General features: G+C 47.1%; 1 protein-coding gene across 3 annotated transcripts; it reads right to left on the minus strand.

Annotated features, from left to right (window-relative positions):
• Window positions 1-1,004: 1,004 nt before the first annotated feature.
• On the minus strand, window positions 1,005-9,803 carry neff2 (neuronal intermediate filament family member 2). Of its 3 annotated transcripts, none has more exons than XR_016489113.1 (3): window positions 8,567-9,803; window positions 6,830-6,954; window positions 1,005-3,213 (listed from the first exon to the last, which is right to left on the minus strand). XR_016489113.1 is itself a non-coding variant. In XM_036955418.2 (3 exons), exons 1-3 carry the CDS (start codon window positions 9,640-9,642, stop codon window positions 3,162-3,164), a joined length of 1,200 nt encoding a protein of 399 aa, XP_036811313.1. In that variant the 5' UTR covers window positions 9,643-9,803; the 3' UTR covers window positions 1,005-3,161. The 3 variants fall into 3 exon arrangements, 1 of the variants encoding a protein (XP_036811313.1); XR_016489112.1 differs by having other exon boundaries at window positions 8,513-9,803; XM_036955418.2 differs by having other exon boundaries at window positions 8,620-9,803.
• Window positions 9,804-10,332: the final 529 nt, after the last annotated feature.

The raw sequence follows: 10,332 nt of genomic DNA on the forward strand, positions 1-10,332 counted from the left end.
TTTTAAAAAGCCTATTTCCTCTTTGCAGAAGATCTCACCGTTGTCATAGGAGCTGGGTGTAGTGGTGTGAAATACTATACATATGGGTTGCAGTGAACATGGCTGCTGTCAGACGTAGGAGCACAGCGTTTCATTTGTAATATTGGGAGGTCGTAAATAAACAGGTCATATTTTTGTTTGGATATGAGTTACGAGAAACGCCAGAAAAAAAGACGTCTCTTAGGCAGGTCGCATTCCTTGTTGAATATGGACGTTTTTACATTTTCTCTTTAGAAGTCTAGAAGACGTCGTATTGATGTCTAAAGAAATTACTCTTAAAAAAAACCTTTCAAAAAACAACCACAATCTGCCCGTCGTACAACGACCTGTGCCTGCTGGGTTGTGTCTGATTAGGAGTTGGAGATATTTTCTCTCTCTGTGTCTCTCCCCCCCCCCCCCCCCCCCCCCTGTGGGTGCAGTATGTTTTACTCTCTCTGTGTCCCCCCCCCCCCTCCCTCCCTCCCAGTGGGTGCAGTATGTTAAGGATATGCTGCATCCTACTGGCTGGATAGAATCGTGCTGATACAACAATGCAGCACCAAGCCGCCAACACATTGCATTTTCACACGGCTGCCTGCCAGGAACAGGGGTTTGTGGGATATGCTGCAGTGCTGCTCAGTGTCTGACCTATATGTAAGGTGTGTGCTCTGTATATATATATATATATATATACACTGTAATTAACATACGGTCTATGCCCACAAACAACATATATATACCCCAGATCACTGGGAGAATTATTATTCTGGTGAAGAACATCGCCTGAACGTCGCCTGTACTGTTATCTATAGTCTACACATAACATCACGCTGGATGGGTCACTATATCAGAGGAAGGCAGGAAGAAGCTCTTCTACTTTAGTAATAAAGAGGTCACCAAAGCCTACAAGACATGCTTTTGTTTGACCCCACGCTAGAATAATTCAATCACATTGTATAAAAATATAAAACAATTTTACGCAATCATTTGCAGTTCAGTTATGTAATTTTATTCAGCAAGTTGCTGGCCCTTACAGGTATACCACGCATACAGTATAAGGTGCAGACTTGGGATAGTTTCAGATCTAGGATCAGTCGGCGTACATATGCACAGCAAAGAGCTTGAGATACCAGGCTGGAAACTTCTGTTACCAGGCTAAGTTGTTCTTCAGTTGTTTAACTATTTACTTGTAGCTTGTAGGTTCAGACCAGTCTGAAATCCAGACGTGTTTTGTGCTACCATTCCACCCCTTGTACTCCGTGTCATATGACAAACATGTTTGGTATGACAAGGGGCGGAATGTTAGCACAAACAGACTGGTACCCAGGCTAGGTTCGGAAGGTCTTACAGAACAGAAAAGGGCTAACAGAAGATAACAGAGTTATTTCTCTAAGATCACAGGGAGAAACCTGTGAAACTAAGCTCTTAATAATGCAGTCTTACATGACATTTCCTGACACACAGCTTGTCATTCCTACGGCAAGAGACCGCTTGGCTTAGTATTTGTTTCATAAACAACATGTCTTATCTTCGCCTGACTGAAGCTTGTGGAAATTTGATAAGAGGATGGAAATATCATGAAAGAGTAACAGAGAAGGTAAGGTCAATAAACTTTAAAGGTTACTGTTCCACCGGTTACAGAACCAGGGGTGCTGATCAGTTCAGGATCAATATCCTGTTGACAGAGCTCCACATCAATATATTCCTAATCAATACGCCCACAACAGCTTTCTATCAGCATGAGAACAACACACAGATACAATCCAAGCATCCAAAGCTAAATTACATTTTAATAAAGTCCTCCTTTACAAACAATTGGTCAAATGTTTGCACAATGGGGGAGGGGATAGTCAAATGAAATACTGAGCCTGATGCTTGGATATCATGGCGATGTAGCCCAGATCTGTTTCTGCTGGTGTGACAGAGACCATAAGCCGATGACATGGCAGCACAAACTGATCTGGGACCAGGCTAACAGAGATGGGGAACTCTAGCAGGAGGATATTGCTCACAGGCTGAGCTGTATGAGCTAATGCAGTGCAGCGTATCTCAGCAGTCTTCTGCCTGGCGGCCATTTTGTTGATGTATGATGTCACAACATCAGTGTGGAGAAGAAGGGGGACCTCTTCATCGTGGACCTCTTGTGTAGAACAAGGGCACATCTGTCTTCGGAAGGGTGACGTTCAGGACGCTTAGGGGGGTTTGTTCAAGATTAGGGTGGTACTAGATTAGGGTGGTGCTAGATTAGGGTGGTACTAGATTAGGGTGGTACAGTGGGGATGAGTTATGGGGAGGAAGGTAAGGGTGGGGTGGGGTAGTATGGGGTTTAGGTAAGGGTGGGGTGGGGTAGTATGGGGTTTAGGTAAGGGTGGGGTACTATGGGGTTTAGGTAAGGGTGGGGTAGTATGGGGTTTAGGTAAGGGTGGGGTACTATGGGGTTTAGGTAAGGGTGGGGTAGTATGGGGTTTAGGTAAGGGTGGGGTAGTATGGGGTTTAGGTAAGGGTGGGGTAGTAAGGGGTTTAGGTAAGGGTGGGGTAGTATGGGGTTTAGGTAAGGTTGGAGTAGTAAGGGTGGGGTAGTATGGGGTTCAGGTAAGTGTGGGGTACTATGGGGTTTAGGTAAGGGTGGGGTACTATGGGGTTTAGGTAAGGGTGGGGTAGTATGGGGTTTAGGTAAGGGTGGGGTAGTATGGGGTTTAGTTAAGGGTGGGGTAGTATGGGGTTTAGGTAAGGGTGGGGTAGTATGGGGTTTAGGTAAGGGTGGGGTAGTATGGGGTTTAGGTAAGGGTGGGGTAGTATGGGGTTTAGGTAAGGGTGGGGTAGTATGGGGTTTAGGTAAGGGTGGGGTAGTATGGGGTTTAGGTAAGGGTGGGATAGTAAGGGGTTTAGGTAAGGGTGGGGTAGTATGGGGTTTAGGTAAGGGTGGGGTAGTATGGGGTTTAGGTAAGGGTGGGGTAGTATGGGGTTTAGGTAAGGGTGGGGTAGTATGGGGTTTAGGTAAGGGTGGGGTAGTATGGGGTATAGGTAAGGGTGGAAGGAGGACCAATGGTAGGGCTATAAGACTAAAGAGTATGGTTTAGGTTAGGGTATAGGCTATTGAGATATTGGGGTTCGGGGTTATTGGGGTTCAGTGTGAAGAGGATTTAGTTCAGGGCAGAGAAGGTCAGCCTGAATTCTTCTCCCTCCAGCAGTTTCCTGTGAAGAAAATATATATTAAATTGTTGGTCGTATCAATGTGTTGGTCGTATCAATGTGTTGGTCGTATCAATGTGTTGGTCGTATCAATGTGTTGGTCGTATCAATGTGTTGGTCGTATCAATGTGTTGGCCGTATCAATGTGTTGGCCGTATCAATGTGTTGGTCGTATCAATGTGTTGGTCGTATCAATGTGTTGGTCGTATCAATGTGTTGGTCGTATCAATGTGTTGGTCGTATCAATGTGTTGGTCGTATCAATGTGTTGGCCGTATCAATGTGTTGGCCGTATCAATGTGTTGGTCGTATCAATGTGTTGGTCGTATCAATGTGTTGGTCGTATCAATGTGTTGGTCGTATCAATGTGTTGGTCGTATCAATGTGTTGGTCGTATCAATGTGTTGGTCGTATCAATGTGTTGGTCCTATCAATGTGTTGGTCGTATCATTGTGTTGGTCGTATCAATGTGTTGGTCGTATCAATGTGTTGGTCGTATCAATGTGTTGGTCGTATCAATGTGTTGGTCGTATCAATGTGTTGGTCGTATCAATGTGTTGGTCGTATCAATGTGTTGGCCGTATCAATGTGTTGGTCGTATCATTGTGTTGGTCGTATCAATGTGTTGGTCGTATCAATGTGTTGGTCGTATCAATGTGTTGGTCGTATCAATGTGTTGGTCGTATCAATGTGTTGGTCGTATCAATGTGTTGGTCGTATCAATGTGTTGGTCGTATCAATGTGTTGGTCGTATCATTGTGTTGGTCGTATCAATGTGTTGGTCGTATCAATGTGTTGGTCGTATCAATGTGTTGGTCGTATCAATGTGTTGGTCGTATCATTGTGTTGGTCGTATCAATGTGTTGGTCGTATCATTGTGTTGGTCGTATCAATGTGTTGGTCGTATCAATGTGTTGGTCGTATCAATGTGTTGGTCGTATCAATGTGTTGGTCGTATCAATGTGTTGGTCGTATCAATGTGTTGGTCACATCATTGTGTTGGTCGTATCAATGTGTTGGTCGTATCAATGTGTTGGTGGTATCAATGTGTTGGTCGTATCAATGTGTTGGTCGTATCAATGAGTTGGTCGTATCAATGTGTTGGTCACATCAATGTGTTGGTCGTATCAATGTGTTGGTCGTATCAATGTGTTGGCCGTATCAATGTGTTGGTCGTATCAATGTGTTGGTCGTATCAATGTGTTGGTCGTATCAATGTGTTGGTCGTATCAATGTGTTGGTCGTATCAATGTGTTGGTCATATCAATGTGTTGGTCGTATCATTGTGTTGGCCGTATCATTGTGTTGGTGGTATCAATGTGTTGGTCGTATCAATGTGTTGGCCGTATCAATGTGTTGGTCGTATCATTGTGTTGGCCATATCATTGTGTTGGTGGTATCAATGTGTTGGCCGTATCATTGTGTTGGTGGTATCAATGTGTTGGTCGTATCATTGTGTTGGCCGTATCAATGTGTTGGTCGTATCATTGTGTTGGCCATATCAATGTGTTGGTGTTATCAATGTGTTGGTCGTATCAATGTGTTGGCCGTATCAATGTGTTGGTGTTATCAATGTGTTGGTCGTATCAATGTGTTGGCCGTATCAATGTGTTGGTCGTATCAATGTGTTGGTCGTATCAATGTGTTGGCCGTATCATTGTGTTGGTCGTATCAATGTGTTGGTCGTATCGTCGTGTTGGTCGTATCATTGTGTTGGCCGTATCAATGTGTTGGCCGCATCAATGTGTTGGTCGTATCAATGTGTTGGCCGTATCAATGTGTTGGTCACATCATTGTGTTGGCCGTATCGTCGTGTTGGTCGTATCAATGTGTTGTCCGTATCAATGTGTTGGCCGTATCGTCGTGTTGGTCGTATCAATGTGTTGGTCGTATCAATGTGTTGGTCGTATCAATGTGTTGGTCGTATCAATGTGTTGGTCGTATCAATGTGTTGGTCACATCAATGTGTTGGTCGTATCATTGTGTTGGTCGTATCAATGTGTTGGTCGTATCAATGTGTTGGTCGTTCATTGTGTTGGTCGTATCAATGTGTTGGTCGTATCAATGTGTTGGTCATATCAATGTGTTGGTCGTATCAATGTGTTGGCCGTATCATTGTGTTGGCCGTATCAATGTGTTGGTCACATCATTGTGTTGGCCGTATCATTGTGTTGGTGGTATCAATGTGTTGGTCGTATCAATGTGTTGGCCGTATCAATGTGTTGGTCGTATCATTGTGTTGGCCATATCATTGTGTTGGTGGTATCAATGTGTTGGCCGTATCATTGTGTTGGTGGTATCAATGTGTTGGTCGTATCATTGTGTTGGCCGTATCAATGTGTTGGTCGTATCATTGTGTTGGCCGTATCAATGTGTTGGTGTTATCAATGTGTTGGTCGTATCAATGTGTTGGCCGTATCAATGTGTTGGTCGTATCAATGTGTTGGTCGTATCAATGTGTTGGTCACATCAATGTGTTGGTCGTATCAATGTGTTGGTCGTATCAATGTGTTGGCCGTATCATTGTGTTGGTCGTATCAATGTGTTGGTCGTATCGTCGTGTTGGTCGTATCATTGTGTTGGCCGTATCAATGTGTTGGCCGCATCAATGTGTTGGTCGTATCAATGTGTTGGCCGTATCAATGTGTTGGTCACATCATTGTGTTGGCCGTATCGTCGTGTTGGTCGTATCAATGTGTTGTCCGTATCAATGTGTTGGCCGTATCGTCATGTTGGTCGTATCAATGTGTTGGTCGTATCAATGTGTTGGTCGTATCAATGTGTTGGTCGTATCAATGTGTTGGTCGTATCAATGTGTTGGTCACATCAATGTGTTGGTCGTATCATTGTGTTGGTCGTATCAATGTGTTGGTCGTATCAATGTGTTGGTCGTTCATTGTGTTGGTCGTATCAATGTGTTGGTCGTATCAATGTGTTGGTCATATCAATGTGTTGGTCGTATCAATGTGTTGGCCGTATCATTGTGTTGGCCGTATCAATGTGTTGGTCACATCAATGTGTTGGCCGTATCGTCGTGTTGGCCGTATCAATGTGTTGGTCGTATCAATGTGTTGGTCGTATCATTGTGTTGGCCGTATCAATGTGTTGGTCACATCAATGTGTTGGCCGTATCGTCGTGTTGGTCGTATCAATGTGTTGGCCGTATCAATGTGTTGGTCACATCATTGTGTTGGTGGTATCAATGTGTTGGTCACATCAATGTGTTGGCCGTATCAATGTGTTGGTCACATCATTGTGTTGGTCGTATCAATGTGTTGGTCGTATCAATGTGTTGGTCGTATCATTGTGTTGGTCACATCATTGTGTTGGCCGTATCAATGTGTTGGTCGTATCAATGTGTTGGTCGTATCATTGTGTTGGTCGTATCATTGTGTTGGTCACATCATTGTGTTGGTCGTATCAATGTGTTGGCCGTGTCAAACACAAGTTGTTGTAGATCCAGATTGACATGTTTGAAAGTAAAGCATTTCGTTGTGTTGTGTATTTCTTGCTGCATACTGTGCGTATGACAAATGAACCTTGATGTATTTTGATACTGGCTGATAGTGGCTGATAGTGGCTGATAGTGGCTGGTAGTGGCTGACCAAGGTTAAGGTTACCTGTATGCCGCGATCTCAATGTCCAGAGCCATTTTAACATTGAGAAGGTCCTGGTACTCTCTGAGGTACCGAGACATCTCCTGCTTTGCCTCGTTGATGTCGCACTCCAGAACGTTTATCCTCACCTGAAACAACAGACCATTTATCCTCACCTGAAACAACAGACCATTTATCCTCACCTGAAACAAACAGACCATTTATCCTCACCTGAAACAACAGACCATGTATCCTCACCTGAAACAAACAGACCATTTATCCTCACCTGAAACAACAGACCATTTATCCTCACCTGAAACAACAGACCATTTATCCTGAAACAAACAGACCATTTATCCTCACCTGAAACAACAGACCATTTATCCTCACCTGAAACAAACAGACCATTTATCCTCACCTGAAACAACAGACCATTTATCCTCACCTGAAACAACAGACCATTTATCCTCACCTGAAACAACAGACCATTTAACCTCACCTGAAACAACAGACCATTTATCCTCACCTGAAACAACAGACCATTTATCCTCACCTGAAACAACAGACCATTTATCCTCACCTGAAACAATATCACAATATCAAAAATCAGGTCCATTAAACAGCAAGGGCCTGTGTTCCAAATGACACCCTAACTGTTCCCTATGTAATGCATTACCCTGGACCAGAGCCCTGTGTAGTACACTATATGGGAAATTGGTGGTATTGAGATGCAGCCCAGGTCTCAGACCAGATCTTTATTATTCTAAATATAGAAACAGTGGAAGGACATATTCAGCTGAATGACAGCTTTGGTATGACCTTCCTCTGTCATTTTGTCTCCTTATGGAGGTGTCCATGAATACTGACAAACCTGGGAGACCATCACCTCTACACAATGACCACGACGACTCCCTGCACAGACTGATCTATTACTACTGAGGAGAGAGAGGAGGAGATGGGGAGGAGGTGGGGAGGATTGGAGTGGATAGGTCGGGGGAGGAGGAGAAGTGGGGGGAGGAGGAGATGTGGGGGAGGGGAGGAGAGAGAGGAGCAGGTGGGGAGGAGTGGAGTGGACAGGTGGGGAGGAGTGGAATGTATAGGTGGGGTGAGGTGGGGGTTGGGGAGGAAAGGTGGGGGTTGGAGAGGTGAGGTGGAGGTAGGAGAGGAGAGATGGGGATTGGAGAGGAGAGGTGGGGGTCGGAGAGGAGAGGTGGGGGTAGGAGAGGAGAGAAGGGGGTTGGGGAAAGCTGGTGCAGTGAAACACTCTCCATATAGAGTCGGGACCAAATCAGAGTCACAGCAGCATCAGAGTAAGCTACCCCGTGTGCTGCTAGCAGCCTGCTACTGCTCTTTCACATGATCACATCTATATCTACAAGAGTTTTTGGCTATGTTCTTACCCCAGTTTGAAATGGTCACATTATGACATCTATACCTTTGTCACTGTGTACCGTATCTCCCTCTCAGACCATGTACCTCTCCCCCCTGGTGCTATACCTCTCCCCCCTGGTGCTATACCTCTTCCGCCCGGTGCTATATATACCTCTCCCCCCTGGTTCTATACCTCTCCCCCCTGGTTCTATACCTCTCCCCCCTGGTTCTATACCTCTCCCCCTGGTTCTATACCGCTCCCCCCTGGTTCTATACCTCTCCCCCCTGGTTTTATACCTCTTCCCCCTGGTTCTGATTGATTGAGTGGTTCTGTACCTGGTACTTCGTGACCTCTTCCCCCTGGTTCTGATTGATTGAGTGGTTCTGTACCTGGTACTTCGTGACCTCTCCCCCTGGTTCTGATTGATTGAGTGGTTCTGTACCTGGTACTTCGTGACCTCTCCCCCCTGGTGCTCTTCCAGCTCCTCCAGCTGTTTGTTCAGCGACTCGATGACGTTCCGCAGGGCCTCGATCTCAGAGGAGCGTGATTGGAGCAGCCGGCGGTATTCCATGGTCTCCTCCCGGATGGAGCGCACCGCCTCGTTGTTCTTCGATGCCATCTCCGCCACGGACTCAAACTTCCCCCGGTACCAGTCCTCGGCCGCCTGCATGTTCTTATTGGCCAGCCGCTCGTACTGCGCCCGGATCTCCTTGAGTGCCGCAGACAGGTCTGGCCTGCTCACCTCCATGTCAACACACACGTTAGCCGCCACAACCTGGGCCTGCAGCTCCGCCTGCTCCTCCACAAACACCTTCTTCAGGAAGCCCATCTCCTCGGCCAGGGAGACAACGCTGGCCTCTGCATCGCAGTTAGACAGCATGGCCCGCCCCACTTCTTCCCGGGCCCTCTGCAGGGCCTCCTCCGCATCCACACGGCACTGCGCCTCCTCCTCATAGCGCTCCTTCAGCTGCCCGTACACGTCCCTCAGGTAGTCCCTCTCTGCCTCCATGCGCATCTTATCTCCTGTCTTCTGGTCGATTGCAGCCCTGAGGCTCCGGGCTTCACCCTCGTAGAGCCCCTGAAGACGAGACGGGTCCCTCTGTCTCCGCCTGAGAGCCTCCAGCTCTGCCAGAAGGGCCCGGTTCTGCTGCTCCAGGCGCCTCACCTTGTCGATGTAGGTGGCGAAGCGGTCGTTGAGGCCCACCAGCTGCTCCTTCTCCTGACTGCGGAGCCCCAGCAGCTCTGTGTTGAGGCTGGAGGCCTCGGCCAGGTCCATCCGTGCAGACGCATCCGGCAGTGAGGAAGAGGCGGGTGGACGCTGCTTCCCAGCCGCCAGGCCCAGGGCTCGGGAGGAAGAGGAGGAGTAGAGAGGGGAGTACATGAAGGATTTGGTGGTGGAAGGTCGAGAAGAGCCTCGGTAGCTGTCCCAAGTGCGGCGGTAGGAGATATAAGGATCGTAGCTCATGATGGATTTTTTGTTGTTTTGTTATTTTTTTCAAGATTTTTTTTTGTTAATGTAGGATGTTTTTTTTTGTTTCAGATGTTTATTTTTTTTTAAAGTCCCCCTTGTTCTGCAGACCATCGGTGAGGATGAGCGAGTGTCTTGCACTGCACCAGCTCAGCGACGCTGCAGAGCCCTCGTTTATATACAGCCAGCCAGCCCCCTCTCCTTCCCCCTGACCCCCCCCCCCACCCACCAGTGTCTGTGTGTGTGAAGCATCAGGAATGTCAGCGCCACAACGACCAATAGGAAAGTGCTGCAGTGAGATCACAGGGAGATTGGTATTCTGTCTCACACTCAGCACGATGAAGCAGAGGAGATGTGGAAGGGCATGTTTTTACATTTGCTGCAATATACATATTGAGAGAGAGAGAGAGAGAGAGAGAGAGAGAGAGGGAGAGGGAGAGAGGGAGGGAGAGAGGGAGAGAGGGAGGGAGGGAGGGAGGGAGGGAGGGAGGGAGGGAGGGAGAGAGGGAGGGAGGGAGAGAGGGAGAGAGGGAGGGAGGGAGGGAGGGAGGGAGGGAGGGAGGGAGGGAGGGAGGGAGGGACGGACGCTATATGTGTGGACAAACAAAATCTAGATAAGTTTAAAAAATAGTTTAGCCAATATCATGAATCTGTAAGTCAGGGTTCCCCAACTGGTGGCTGAATTTG

Source organism: Oncorhynchus mykiss, chromosome 19, assembly GCF_057628025.1.
Source record: "Oncorhynchus mykiss isolate SJ-2025 chromosome 19, ASM5762802v1, whole genome shotgun sequence".
Taxonomy (NCBI): domain Eukaryota; kingdom Metazoa; phylum Chordata; class Actinopteri; order Salmoniformes; family Salmonidae; genus Oncorhynchus; species Oncorhynchus mykiss.